General features: G+C 35.6%; 1 protein-coding gene across 1 annotated transcript; it reads right to left on the reverse strand.

Annotated features, from left to right (window-relative positions):
- Positions 1-12,239: 12,239 nt before the first annotated feature.
- LOC107766414 (NAC domain-containing protein 30) lies at positions 12,240-16,045 on the reverse strand. The gene is made up of 4 exons (XM_016585192.2): positions 15,861-16,045; positions 14,574-14,741; positions 14,229-14,500; positions 12,240-13,023 (listed from the first exon to the last, which is right to left on the reverse strand). The coding sequence occupies exons 2-4, from the start codon at positions 14,731-14,733 to the stop codon at positions 12,553-12,555; spliced, it is 903 nt and encodes a 300-aa protein (XP_016440678.1). The 5' UTR covers positions 14,734-14,741; positions 15,861-16,045; the 3' UTR covers positions 12,240-12,552.
- Between the last annotated feature and the right edge of the window lie 319 nt (positions 16,046-16,364).

Raw genomic sequence — 16,364 nt, forward strand, 5'->3', positions numbered from 1 at the left:
TATTGAGGCGTTGTTTTGAGTGTATTGCTTTTTGAAATCCAGGAATTATCGTACTTTAAAAATGATTATAAATTATCTTTCCCAAATAAATCCATAACCCGTAGACTTTATCATTTTATCTTGAATCTATGTTTCAATATGAATCTCGTAGTTTGCTTTAATTACGTAACTAAATCATCACAACTACGGGTATGGTTCCCATGGCGTGGTTGTGATACCTAGTTCAATTAGTTTTAAATATGAATATCTGTAGTTCATTTAGTTGGATGCTTTTCCTTTAATAAATTGAGGTATGTCATCCAGTCACCTAGTCTATGGCCCTCACATCGATATCTTAACTAGTGTAGAAAATGTCTTGAACTCTCGTAGTTTGCTTTAGGCGCGTTAAACTAAATAAATTACCATGGCTACGAGTATGGTTCCCGTGACGTAGTTATGATGCTTAATCTCTAAAATTCGGGGGTACATTTATGTGACCCGGCCACAATTTAATCTTGTTAATAAAAATAAATATATTGTGGATCGTGGGTACAGTTTCTGTGACATGATTCGCAATGTGTAATCAAATAATTAGTTGTATAACCATTGGATTATTAAAAGCGGTTTAAAAGGAATAAATGCACATAGGTTTCAAAAAATATTTTAAAATCAGATAAATAGGCCAATAATAATAGTTGAGCGACCGTGCTAAAACCACGGAACTCGAAAATGCCTAACACCTTCTCCCAGGTTAACAGAATTCCTTACCCAAATTTTTGTGTTTCGTGGACTGTAAAATAGAGTCAGTCCTCCTCAATTCGGGATTTTAACCGGTGACTTGGGACACCATTAATTATCCCAAATGGTGACTCTGACAAATAAAATAAATAATCTCATTTCGATTGTCACTTAAATTGGAAAAAACTCCCCTATACCCCCTTCCGATGGTAGAAAAAAGAGGTGTGACAATGATATGATGGGATGCCTTCAGAGGCCTGATGATGTTATGAAATATGTACCTATGCACGACATGACCTTCATACGCATATGCATGACACTATAATTAATTCATGATTTACAGAGTTATCCAGACTTACACGTTGAGTTATTTACTCTATATTTCTTCCATGTCTGTTATGTATTTATTTATGTGCCTTACATACTCAGTACATTATTCGTACTGACGTCCCTTTTGCCTGGGGACACTGCGTTTCATACCAGGTCCCGATAAATAGATGTGTATTGTTTGTTATGGCGGGCCCTTGTCCCGACCTTTATGTTAAGTGTGTACTCTTAGAGTCTTGTAGATATATGTCATGTATATGAATGCTTGTATGGCCTTGCCGGACTATGTTTTGAGTATACAAATGATCATATTGGCCTTATAGGCCCGTATATCATATGTATAAGTTTTATATCAGGTTGGGTCGTCCTATATTGAGTATTCCTCTATGTTTTTTCTGGTTAGCCCATGACGACCCGTTTGGTCCATTTGCTAACGAAAGTACAATAAGAAAGATATGTTATGTTGGTACTCAGTTGAGTAAGGTACCGGGTGCTCATTGCGGCCTATAGGTTTGGGCCGTGACAAAAGTGGTATCAGAGCAGTTCATTCCCAGGGAGTTTACAAGCCGTGTTTAGTAGAGTCTTGTTTATGAGTGTGTCGTGCACCACACTTATAAGCAGGAGGCTACAGGGCATTTAGGACTGTCACTCTTTCTTCTTACTCTAGATCGTGTGGTAGAGCTCAGTTGTAAGAACTCAATTTCTTAAACTCTATCTTATTCATAATACAACGATGCCTACATCCAGAAAGACGGTTGGTAAGAGATATAGCTGTGGAAGAATTGAGTCAGAGGAACTTAATTTTTGCATCATGCTTATGATGGATAAATATGAGGTATTTATCAGATCATGTGTATTCTAAGATGTGTAAGCTCCTTCCTAAGGATCCCTAAGGCAAGAATACTTATCCACTCTTACAGTAAAAAGGAATAACAGAATCAGAAGGAAGACACAAGTTTCAGCAAGTAAAAGAAGCAAGGCGAAAAAGGGTACGAGGTACCTAGTTAATAAAGATAATCATTATTTACCATTCAGGAAGGGAGATATAAGCATTTTGAGTTACCTTCAACAGTGACAGATGTACGTACAATCAGCCACACTGATCTCAGTTATGCCCTATGGGAGCTAAAAGATATAGTTTAAGATAAGGGCGGGTTATCAAGATCCGACTAGGGTTAGAGTAACCCAAAATAGGGGTTAGATTGGCAGATTTAGTTGACATTTTCGAAGGATAGTGCAAACGTGGTAATGGATCTCCTTGTGAGACACCTAGATGGTGCACTCTAAAATATTACAACTAGATATGAGTGCTACAAAGATAGGCATTGGAACCCTGGAAAGGATAAATATTATCTTAGTATGACTCCTGTCCCTTGTAGAGAGAAAATGTTAGGCAACCCAACGAGCCAGCAGATGGAGCAAAGGGGAGCTAAAAGCAAAAGAATATCTTGTTGAAGTTTTCAGAATAAAGTGATAGATAGAAATGTTAGCAAGATATAAGAAGAGAGCTAATGAAGCATTAAGAGTAAGATGTGATACATGGACGACAATGGTAGGTCAAAAACATAATAGTATTACAGAGTCTATAGTCAAGTGAAGGAAAAGACGAGAGGTGACAGGCCTTGAGACAACAAAAGAGTATAGGACATGAAGTCATATCCTCACTTCGAGAAATAAGTTCGTGACTTCAACGCAACAGCCGAAAGGAAAAGTTAGCCCCAGAATAATAGAAATCAGTATGGGCTGGTGAACAAGATAAACTAAATGTGAATTAGGGACTGAGTGATTGGATAATACTTGGCATCATGAGAGTTTCAGATTTCATTCCGACGATAATATAATGGACATCGGAAGAAAATTCATGAGAAATTCAGAGAATGGTCATTCAAGAAGACGCTTCCCTAAAGCAAGCAATGGGAGCAAAATTAAGCTTAAGAGACTATGTGTGCCAGTTACACTAAGTGTCACCATCACGAGTAAGGAATTTTGTTGTCTTTGGTATAAAAGGATTATCGAAAGGCGAGTAAGGTTCATCGACAATGTGAGAAAACACCAATGATGAAGAGGTAAAACATCTATAGGTAGATCGTTGTAGCGCTAAATATTAGTACTTCCCTAAAGGAGGAATGTGGAGTGACGTGGCATTAAGAAGAATTGAGTAGTTCTAGTAATTATGGAACGGTAAAGAAAGAATGCAATAAAATGAAAAAGGGATGAGATTGCACTTATTTAAAGCCTATAGATATGCTATGATACCATAGCATTATGCAAACACGACGTCAAAGAGAGAAAGTAAGGGTTCCTGCCCGAGATGTTATTGATTAATAAGGAGCTAGTGCGAGAGGTAAATTAAAACAAAGGAAATGACCCCAGAAAGATTACGCAGAATATTGATACGGGAATGGGCCAACAAGTAGTTAGTAGTTGATTCAGGAAGAGCCTAACTATGGCTAGATAAGAGGATACAGGCAAATCAACAGATCGTGCAAGATAAACATAGGGAACCCCAATATAGGGAATCCAGCCTCGCAGTTATGACATCATGATCCTTGAAATATATCCAAATAGGATTTGGGGAAGTTAAAAAGGTACCGTATGAGTGTTATAGAAATAAAAGAGAGTGTCACTCACTGTGAAGACAGTCAAAATATTAGTTCAGAAGTAACCCTTCAAGCACAAGGGCGTGGAGATAAGTAACTACGGGTAATTATATGCGAGGAAGAACATCAAAAAATTTGTCAGGCATACAATGTGATAAGCTCGCAGCCTTACAAGAGTTAGAGGATCCCCCCTAAGTACAACAATGAAAGACTAGTTGAAGAAATAAGGAAGAAGGCTTCAACCAAAGCACAGTGACCTAAAAAGGAAATGGTTGTGTAACAACAGTCTGACTACAAAATTGTATGCACTCCAAAAAAAGTTGCACCTACCATGGCTAATGAGCGGGGAGTAAAATCAAAAGTAATATTCGAGACCATATGAGTTGCACAAAAACTTCAGCATGCGTGAGAACTCAGATAAGCTAAGTATGCACGCAAAAGGGGGGAAAAAGACTAGGAAAAGCAATTGCTTACGATTGAAGAAAGCTGAAATGGAATGAAAGGAATTATTTAATTAATGATCAGCCATAGAAGACTCCGGTATAAGTTAAAAGAAGGAATTAGGTCCAGGTCATAGACAAAGGATTGAATCATTAGAAGATTATATCATGGTTTTCCATAGCGTCCATAAAAGGCTAAAGTAATAACTAAATGCCATGAGCCACAGATTTGAGGATAGCTTAAGCCTACATAAAGGCTAATCAAAAGGAAGAGGAAATTAAAGAGTTACATCAACTAAGTATATTAGGAGTCTGCTTATTGGACCCAGAAAGTTACAGACATCATGATTGGGAACATTGTATAATCACAATTATTATTAGAGTTACAATAGAGATAGTACAGTAGCCATATTCTATAACGACTCTACGATAAAGCCAGTTAGAAGTGTCCTAACCTCATAAGAAGTTAGTATGAAGCTCTCATGAGATTGTGTAAAGAGGTGCATGTATTATAATAGAATTTCAAGATGTGGATGTGAATTATACCTATGTGAAGGGAAGGTCATGAAAGAGATAGAAGATGTGATGTGAGGCATTAAGGAAAGTAAGGTAAAGGTGGACAACGCACGAGATACTCAAAAGCAGAAGGTTATGAATAATTCGTACTTTAGATAGAGGGTTAGAAGTGTCGAGATCCAGTATCCAAGAATAATAGCAGTGTCATTAGTGACATACCTTATAGCCCATGGTTTCTAAGTATCTAGAGGTCTAGTTAAGGGAGTAAAGACGAGTTAGAGACAATGTGGTGTCTCGCTTGATGTTCCAGAATAACTTTAGGAAATTTATAGTGCAAACAAGTTGAAGGAAGGTTGAGAGTAGTATAAATAGATATGTATAGATCGCAAGCTAAAGTATGGAAAAGAGACAAGATTTTAGGAGGACTAGAGTAAGGATAAGAAAGAGGAAGTGAGAAGGTGACGAGAATGGATAAGTCCTCAGGATTAAGCCCATGTAAACAAGAGAGATGATGGTTTCTCTAAGTTGTAGAAAGCTCAGTATAGCCCGAATAAGCTCAAAGGAGTCTATGACTAGTAGCATTTAGAAGAGATGGAACACTGCTCTAGTAGTGAAATAAGGGTGTGATTGCGATAGATAAAGGATGAAGTTTGGGCCTTCGATTAAGTAATGAATCAAAGAGGATTTCATGAATTGTACGGGATTAAAATACCCATGTGAGGTGAGTCATATTAGGATGTTATAAAATACGGTTATGGAAGTATAGTATCGCCCCTAGGTGGATCAATCTAATTACTCTAGATGTCCCCAATGAGACGTGAGCCCTAATGGTAGTGTTACATAAGAGATCAAGTTAGCAGTGGAAGATGATAGATCAATATTAAGGTGAATAAACAATGGATGGACACAAGTCACAAAGTATGGGGTGAGATTAGGTCGTCATTCTTAAGATGAACAAGTAATGAGGAAGCATTAAAGGACTTAGATTTATACATATATGATAAGTAACGAAAGTAACCTGGAGTTCATTAGCAGACCTCAGTAACGATAAATCAAAGTAAGAGTTATGGTATAGTATGACCTACCTAGATGCAGTAAAGTCATACGAATGGATAAGCGGATCTATGAAATAAGATATAGCAATATTCCTAAGTTCAAAAAGGTACCGAACAAAGAACTTCAAGTATACCTATAGATACCCAGAGGCACATCTTGTCAAGCTCAGCATATGTTTACAAAGTAAGGCTTAGAGATTGGCTAAAAGATGGAGGGAAAAGGAGAGAAGAGTCGCATAGGCGCACTTACAAATTCAGAGTCATACAGGCTGCATGACAAGAGGTAGCAACAGTTACGAGATTGGAAAAATTTCGACCACAAGTCGCGGTATGAGAAAGAGACCTAAAGGGGGGAATACCCTAGACATGGGAATTATTCGCAGAACGGTTGCCTAGATGGCAAGGAGAGTACTAAAGTATTCGAAAGACATAAGTTATGAAAATGATAAGTGCATCAGTCAACAATCGAGGATGAATGTTCCAAAGGGGGGAATGATGTTACACCTCATGTTTCCGTACATGAAAGTATGCCATAAGTGAATTGATGAAAGCTGGGGAATGAGATATTACATCCCGCATTTTCGGATGTTAAGGTTTCGTTGTAAAGTTAATCGACGCAAGATTGGGAATGAAATTATTTTGAGGTTACAAGTATTATGCTATTTCAAACAAGGGATACGTAAATTCGTGAAGGTGAGAGGATAAGCAAATCGAAGAAAATGAGTTTCGCCGAAGCTTGGCAATTTGGGATAAAATATGGTCCGAGCTATAATATCCAGTATTTATGGACTAGTATCATACAAGGTACTACATGATCATAATAGTAAGGTGTACAAGATATTTTAAAAGTGAGTAGTATTTTAAGTAATTTGAGATAATTCTTAATTATGTGGGTGATTGGTTAATTATTGGATAATGGGATATTACCCAATTAATTAAAGAATTATATTGGATAAAGATTAAGGGAATGAGGTGGCAACCCCTATTCAAATTAAAATGACTCATTCCTTAGAGTGATAGGTGGGCACTTAAGTGTCATACACATGGACTATGCCCTTAGCCCTCAAAAACGTGGAAAGAATGACTATGTGAGTCATCTTTACAATTGTGTTCAATTGATATCAAAAATCCACTTTTGGAGGAGATTTTGGAGTTCATATGGGACTTTATGTTAAAATAGCAATGACAATTCTTAAAATTGTGAAGAAATTCATACAAAATTATACTGCGTAATAGCAACAGAATTTTGTGATTCTAAGGAAGTACGGTACAATCTTTCTCAAGAATATCATACGGATTTTCACCAATACGATCCGCCGTTATGTGTTGTTGCAATCAACGTGTGTTAAAGAGATTGTCAAGAGAATCGGTTTAGGTATGTTAAGGCTATCCCTTCTTTCTTTTTGGCATGATCTATACGACACGAACAAAACGAGCAAATGCACAACTTCCATAAATGACTCTATTCATAGAAATACTAGAGATGCTTATGTTTTTAATTCCCCATGTGTCATATTATTCTATCATCTATTCATGGGTCTAAAAAATACATAAGTTGGTAAAGTTTATTTCATGATATTAATTAGAGGCATAATGGTCTTATGTCGTACCGAGAGATTTTATTAACATATTTCATATGCATTTCATGCATTTATACATGCACATTGACCCATGACCAGATGACGTTATATACGTGTATATATATGTATATATATGTATATGGGATATGGGAGAGGTTATGGCGTTATATACGCACAACCACCTGATCAGTTGGTATACATTGATGATTTTCCCCACAGTGGCCGAGATGATATGATGGGATGCCCTCAGAGGCCTGATGATGCTATAAAACATGTACTTATGCACTACATGACATTCATACACATATGCATGACACTGTAATTATTTCATGATTTGCAGAGTTATCCGGACTTACAGGTTGAGTCATTTACTCTATATTTCTTCCATGTCTGTTATGTACTTATTTATGTACCTTACATACTTGGTACATTATTCGTACTAAAGTTTCTTTTGCCTGGGGACGCTGCGTTTCATGCCTGCAGGTCCCAATAGATAGGTCGAGAGTCCTCCAAGTAGGCTATCAGCTCAACGGAAGATGTTAGTGCGCTCCATTTGCTCCGAAGTTGCTTGTTTGGTAAGTATGATTTAGACGCATATTGTTTGGTATGGTGGGGCCCTATCTCGACCTTTATGTTAAGTGTGTACTCTTAGAGGCTTATAGACAGATGTCATGTATACGAATTCTTGTATGGCCTTGCCGGCCTATGTTTTGAGTTTAGAAATGATCATGTTGGTCGTATAGGCCCATATATCACATGTATAAGTTTTTATATCATGTTGAGTCGTTCTATATTGAGTATTCCTCTATGTTTATTATGGTTAGCCCATGACGGCCCGTTTGTCCCATTTGCCAACAAAAGTACAATAAGAAAGATATGTTATGTTGGTACTCCGTTGAGTAAGGTACCAGGTGCTCGTTGCGGCCCATAAGCTTGGGTCATGACACCCAAAGCCTGGAACATAATAGTAGCCTGCTCTAGAGTATGAGTAGTTGGGCCCTATTCTCTCCCTCTAACTTGTGAAGTAGCTGGGACCATAGGGATTATTCTAGACTGTGCCAAACCGTTGAAGTAACTCATAATCCGAAGCATAGTGTCCTGAAGCATTAGAATAGAAACAAAACCCTCGGGGACCTGAGTTGGACCTGGTAAAATAATCTGATTTGGAACCTGGTCCACTATTTGAGCTATAGGTGGCTCCTCAGACATGGCTCTAGCAAGAGCATGGGAAGCTGTGGTGCTTCACGTCTAGGTGCTGCTACACATGGCCTGGTCTGGGCTCTAGCCCTACCTCTACTCTGGCTTATACCTCAAATAGCAGCTGAAATATAGGGTGTTAGCTCCTACTCAGCTGCAGTTGACGCAGGTTTTCTCACCATCTGTGAAAGAATAAAAGATTAAAGATTCAAACTTCAAGATAGAACAAGAACGCACGATAAATAAAGAAAGAAGGGAGGTTTCCTAGTTGTTCCGTAGCCTCTCAAAGATAAGTATAGACATCTTCATACAAATCCGCAAGACTCTATTAAACATGCTCATGACCTGTAGAACCCATGAACCTAGAGCTCTGATACTAACTTTATCAAGATCCTAAATTCCATTTATGATCGTGATGGTACCTAATCCTAACTGGTTTGGTAAGCCAACAATCATAATTAACTATATCAAGACAAATAATAATCTACTATCAAGATATAGATAAAACATAAATATATCTTAAACCATCAATCAAATACGAAGATAATATAACAATCTCCCAAAATCCGGTAGTACAAATGCCATGAGCAGCTAAATAGAGTATAATTCAGTATAATATAATAATACTATTTGAATCACATAACAATAAAATGAATAAGAAGGGGACTCCATAAGCTGCAAATCAGGGACAACAACTCACTATGAAGTCTCCAGTCAACCGCTAAGTGACATCCTGAATGTCGCTCGATCCAATACCACAATCTGCACAAAATATGTAGAAGTATGTACGAGTGCAAATACAATGTGTGCTTAGTAAGTATCAAGTCTATTCTCAAAGAAGTAGCAAAAAGATTTTGGCAAAAGTATGATACTCACCTTCAATACCTGGGTAGTTCCTAATAGCATGATATCACATAATTTAACCAAGAACAACAAATACAATATCAAGGTGTACAAATCAAATATAGGATAAGCATGCTTCTCAAAATAAGATAACCAAAGCATAATTGAATTTTCAAGTTCATATATAAAAATGATATACACCAAGTAGCACCTATAAGAATGCTTCTACATAAGTCTAGGATGATCATACATGCTCAAGATTCGATCATAACCAATATCCAGCACATCTCATGTGCTCCAACATGATATGAGTATCACTTGCGCTCATAGGGCGGGTGATCACCTGACTCCGGAGGGATCGATTCTTATCTAAGCACAACATAGAAACTCATTGTGCCATAACATATGAAAATCAGAATAATCTCACAACATAAACCATCGTGCCATAACAATATCTATCAATCCGTTCATAGTGTGCCAGTGTACTATCAATCCGTATCAACATCTCCGTCTCTAAGGATGTATGCATATGTTCAAGAAGTAACCAATAAAATGCAAAAGGACATAATAAATATAGACGTGAATGTATGATCATGACATAAGTATGACTAGGGATAAAAAAGTATATAAACATCTCAAGAGTAGACCATCATGCCCAAGTAAGATGTCATAAGCCTAAACATAAATTCTAGCATGAATAAATAGGCGCACATAGTCATACAATCAAGTAAATCATAAACCAAAATGTACATACAACCAATCAAGGCATAAAAGCCTAAATCTACCCCAAATATGGTATAGCCTTAGTGTACGTATATACGCTCGCCATCTCACATATATGTCACCCCCAAATCACGTAGCATCTAGTACATAAGTCTAATTATGAAAAATCTCTATTAACAAGGTTAAACAAGAGACTTACCTCCTCTTGAAATCGCTCTAACCCTCAAATACTGCTTTTCTGTTGAAATTCTCGTCCAAACATCCCAAATCTAACCAAATAATGCTTAGCGAGGTGAAATAAAGTCATAAAACTGAAGTTCAAAAAATTACGCTTCAATCTATAATCAAATCTCAAAATTCAAAAAAGTCAACCTAGACCTATATGGCTAAAACCCGAGGGTAAGGTCAAATTCCGTTGACCCATAATCCCACGAGTCCAAATATGTGATTAGCTCTCAAATTTAAGTGCAAATCGATGTTCAAAACATCATAATACTCTATCTTAAGTGGTAGATAAAATTCGTAAATTTTACTCTTTAATTTCATGTTTTAGGTGTAGAAATATATTGAAAATCAATATACTTAATCAAAACCAAGTAAGTATTTTCTTAACCTTAAGTTTTGGGGTAAAATTTCCTCAAAAGTAACCTCCTCCAAAGTCTAGGTCTAAAAAATAATAAAAATGGGCTAAATCCTGAAATCTGCATATTAAATACCCCTGCCAGCAATTACTCGTTGCGATCGCGACAACCAATCCACGCAACTTAATTGCGATTGTGAAGCACAATTCACCTCCCCAGCCAAACCTTCTACATGATTGCGTCTGTCCCTCACACGATCGCGAATCACTACCAGCCACTCCTACGTGACCGCAAGCCCCTCAATGCGATTGCGAAGCACACATCCCCTGGCACCTAAATCTCTTCAACGTGATCGCGGGAAATAGCTCAGTGACTGCAATGCACTACTATGCATTAGAAAACAAGCAATCCAAACTCAATCCGAAATGCTCCAAAACCATCCTGAATCTCACCCAAGTCCTTCGGGACCCTGTCCAAACATTCGAACAAGTTGTACACCCTATACAAAATCGTCGAAAGGCTCAAAATACCAAAAACCACTTAAAACCATGAATTAAGCATCAAACAAAAAAATCTTAAACTTTCTTAAGTTTAAAATTTTAACTAGAAGTGTCGAATTAACCTCGGACCATCCGTGACCCGAACTAAATATACGTATAAGTTCAAAATCATCATACGAACCTATTAGAATATTCAACTCACCAATCCAGAGTTGTTTATCCAAAATAATGACCTTGGTCAACTCTTTTAATATTAAGCTTCTAGTTAGAAACTAATAGCCTGTTTGGCCAAGCTGCAAAAATCAGCTTATTTTGAGAAGTGTTTTTTCTCAAAAGTGCTTTTCTCAAAAGTACTTTTGGTGAAAAGCAGTTTGTGTTTGGTTAATTAATTTAAAAAGCACTTCTAAGCAACAATTAGTATTTGGCCAAGCTTTTAAAACTACTTCTAAGTGTATTTTTCTCAAAAGTATTTTTCAAAAAAAAAAAAAATGCTTTAGGAGAGAAGCTATTTTTTCTGCTTCTCCTCAAAAGTATTTTTTTTTCTTCCAAAAGCTTGGCCAAATACTTCAACTTTGAAAAAAAAATACTTTTTTTTGAAGAAAAAAAAAATGCTTCTAGGATTGGAGAAGCTTGGTCAAACAGGCTATAAGTGTTCCAAATCACTCTCCAAACCCCTAGAAAATCAGACCACCCATCCCCACAAGTCATAATTATCAAACCAACTACGAAAAATCTCAAATAGGAAAATGAGGTTCGAGAATTCAAAACGGACGGTCGAATCATTACAAGTAGGAATTGCAAAAACAGCTTGGTGATTCACACATTAAGTTGGATGTTAGTGGGTAAGCAAATTTGTTTTGTTGCTTTATATATGTAGATCTTGACTTGTAACTTGTAAAACACAAATGGAGATGCACAATAATAATAAAAACGGTATGGCCATAGGTATTACCATTATTGTTGTTATTACTTTATCTATAACAGTGGTATCCGACTCATCTTAATTATTTCATTAAGCATTTATTATCTCTAATCAGCACAAATATTAATATAAATAAATCACCCACCATAGTCATGAAAGCAGATTTAAATATGAGGTAGATTTCAATATATCAGCTTTAGCAAAAGATAAACATCCAAGTTTTCATAATAGAGAAAACTCAAGGAAAGAAGAATAAAATTGAAAGGAAAAAAATTAAAGCTTCTCCGATCAGTACGTAGATACATATAACATCAATTCACAGTTGTAGAATATCTTGAAACAGTCAATAGGTAGTTAATTAAACAACTAAAAATTCTCAAAGGTCACATTTTTCACGTGGCCTTGCAGCTTCCACATTTCCTTCTGCACTTTAAACATTTTCCTTCATGCACAGCTGCTTTTAACTCCAACCAAATTTCACGAACCCTTTTTTTAAGTACAAATCTCTACGATTATTCATAGAAGATTGTTTTTTCCCGATATAATAACAGCTATAAATCAGGATAACATTGAAGCAATTGACTCATACGATTCTGATCATCATCAACTAATGGAAGATTAGGGAAAGAATAAGAAGAAGATGGTGCCTCAATCATATCAAAAAATTGGCAATTACTCCCATAACTATTCTTGTCTTCTTCATGAGTAGCTATACTTGTTGAAATGGTAGGGCTATCAAGTTGTGGGAGTTCAACTAGTTGATTTTCAAATCCAATTATTTGGCTAGAGATGAGATCTTGATGATGATGGAGAGATGGATTAGAAAGGAATTGATGATTTAAGTTTGATGTTTGGTTGAATGGATTATAATGCATTGGATTTGGCATTTCTGAAGGTGGTCTATAACTTGTGTTGGTTACTCTGATACAAGTATAAGCAGAAGCATTTTTCCATGATTCTAAACTTGGATTGTTGTTTGGAGTTGGCTTCTTGAATGCCCTGCATACTACCCATCCTTCTTCCTGTCAATATCAAATTCCAATTTGGTCAGCAAGGTACTAAATTAAAAGATAAGTAAATAATTTTCTTCTTGATCCATTATTACCTAATCTTGTGTCATTACAAAGTTAATTTCTGGTTGAAGTGTGTGATCATCTCCTCTAAAAGTTTAAGTCGTGAGAAAGCAAAATTTTAAATACTTATTTATATTATGTCTCAACATTTCTAATTAAGACTACATTTTTGTGTGGTGACAAACCAATCTAACTGAGACATATTTTTACTTTAGTTCAATTACTTGCACTCTATATTACGATCAAGAATTGTGATTGTATGGGTGGGATACCTTCAATTTTAATTAGAGGCCACGAGCATGAACATCATTAGATCATATATATATATATATATATATATATATATATATATATATATATATATATATATATATATATATATATATTCTGAATAATCCCTCTTGGGATATATCCTTTGTCTTAACTTATCTCTCGCCAAAATAATACTAGTATGTATATATGAAGGAGTGTATATTTCTTTATTACCGTATGATGTCTGAAGTGCACTAATCAAATTAATTTAAATTCGCGCCGCTTAAAGGGCCCACTAAAGCAAAATGCTTGTTACCATTAGTTTTTTAAGGGAATTTTCAGAAATAACTATAGTTTGAAAGCTAATTACTCTACGTAGCTATAGTTTGAATATTTTCCATCTGTAGCTAGTATTTTGGTTGTTGGGTGGATTCAGTTTATTCATGACAGCAATTTGGCTATATTCATGAATACAGTTCATGACAAATTCAGTGTATTCATTTTTATCCATGAATACACACATTCGTGCAGAATATAAAAGTGAAGAAGGTTTGTCGTTTAAATTAAAAAAAAAAAACATGCAATAACGAACAAGTGAAGAAGGTTTGTCGTTTAAAAATATATTGTTCTCCAGAAACCTTTTTCCAACATAAAAGTAACTTTGTGTTTCTTTTTCGTTGCCATGCCAAGTAAGTAATATTTAGATGAGAGTCCACTGTCAAAAGAAACAAACTTATTTTAATGGAAAACACGGAAAGTTAAGTCATAAATAATACTTACTATATACTGCTTCATGCGTGACACAATATTAACTATGCTCACATCAGAATATAGTAAATTATAAAAGCAAAATACAAACTACCATTTGATAGAGTTTTCAAATAGGAAATGATTAAACTGACCTGAGGAGGTCCATGTTGGGAGGTTTGGAGACGATATTCATGCATAATCCAATCACTTTTCCTACCGTTAGGAGCTCTTCCTGTGTAGAAAACAAGTGTTTTTCTCATCCCTATTATCTTCTCCTTCGATAATACTGCCTTATCTCTTCCTGTTGCCTTCCAAAATCCAGCAGCTGTAGCTCTATTTGTCCTCGTTCCACTCGGATATTTCCTGTCCTTGTGGCTGAAAAAATACCACTCGTTTTGTTCTTCATATCCCAGTTTGCACCTATCTGCATGTTAAGAATATAATATTAATTGGTTACAAGATTATCATTTCAATGTTGAATATTTAAAGAATGATACCTTGGATGTCCCATGGCTCCATTCTATAGAGATCAATATCAGTGATGACATCAAGATCAATTTTGAGGGAGCTAATTTTTCTCTTGAGGTAGTATCCAACAAGTTCTTCCTCTGTTGGATGAAATCTAAACCCTGGAGGAACACATGACTCCATTTCCATTTTTTGATCTGAGAATTTACATATATAATTGAGAAAAGTTCATTAGAGAAAATGTTGGACAAAAAAGAAAAAAGTGAAACAAAAAGAAGGGCGTAACTATAAAGGGTCATGTGAATAGTTATATCAAGGCTTGACATATATACTGTTGGAAGATATTTCTTAATTATATCTCATTTTGACATACTATAAAGGATACTTTTGCAAAGACAAACATTCCCTCTGCCTCTCAATAAAGTGTGAATCTTACACTTCTCTTCTCTTGCAGATTTGTAATCATTCTATTCACTCACATCCATTCGTGAGCAAATTAAAGCCATCATTACCTCATTCTTTTTGGTTTTTTCTTTGGGTGGGGTAGGTCATGGGGGTTTGGGGTCCTCGAATTTAAAAATATTTTTCTTAAATTTTTTTTTCTTGGGGCAATTAGGTAAATGGCAGACCATTAGTTGGTTCCTACCAAACAAGAAAACATGAAAATCATCAAGAAGCCTCAATTAGTTACATGCAATTTAGTCTTTAGGCAATGCTATGAACATGTAGGAAAAAGTAGCCGAAAACATTGACTTTGTTTTTGAAAAAAAAAAAAAACATATGTTGAAATGATTTCTTTGAGTGCAATCCACTCAATAACACATGATCCCTTATAAAGAAAACCCTTTTCACACTACCATACGCATTCAATCTCTATGACTACTATTTTCACTACATGACCAATGAATTATGACATTCAAGAAAATGATAGTAATGCCTTTTTCTCTTGATATTTTCTTAGCCAATCAAATGATAGTAAGAGGGCCAAAATCTTACACTGTAATTAATACTGAATAAAAGCTACTCCGAATATAATAAATAGAAAGAAAAAGTAAGTAGACATGCAAGTAATAACAATTAAAGACGTGAAAGAAAATTCAAGATTAGTACTGTTTGAAAGGATTTCATAATTTTCCTACAGCTTAAGAATGTTTTATTAGATGGAAAAACACAAAGAAAAACTATAAACTTATCCTTCATGTTCGTTTAAATAAAACCTAAAGGAATTCATCTGCATGGAAGCAATATCAAACGCACAAAACAGAATAAATTAAGGATCACAAAGAAAAAAGAAGCAAAGAGAGAGGACCCTTTACCGTTTCTCGAGCTGAGAGAGAGAGAGACAAAGGAAGAAGGAGGAGGAGGGAGAGAGTTCTTGAAAGAATGAAGATAATGTAGTTTTGGAGAAGAGAGAAATTAAGGAGAGACTTAAGAATGAGAGAAACAAGAATGGATAAATCAGGTGTTGGTTGAAATGTTGTTGGTGAGCAAAGGATATACATATATATATATATATATATATATATAGACAGAGAGAGAAAAAGACTTCTTTTTAGCTAACTAGCTAGTAGAAAAAGAGTAGTAGTGTGTGATAAGCAGGTACAACAACAGAAAGGAATTACTTAAAAATTCTATGAATATGACAGAATGTGTTTTCAAGTTACTTTTTTTTTAAAAAGAAAAACTTTCATCCGGTGTCTGGTATTCATATTAGGACTTAATTAAATCCAAATTCACGTAGGAGAATTACACATTAGGGGCAAAGCATATATGATATAACAAAAGTGACTCCATACCTAGGGCTTGAATCTGAGACATCT

This window comes from Nicotiana tabacum, chromosome 16 (assembly GCF_000715075.1).
Source record: "Nicotiana tabacum cultivar K326 chromosome 16, ASM71507v2, whole genome shotgun sequence".
Classification (NCBI taxonomy): domain Eukaryota; kingdom Viridiplantae; phylum Streptophyta; class Magnoliopsida; order Solanales; family Solanaceae; genus Nicotiana; species Nicotiana tabacum.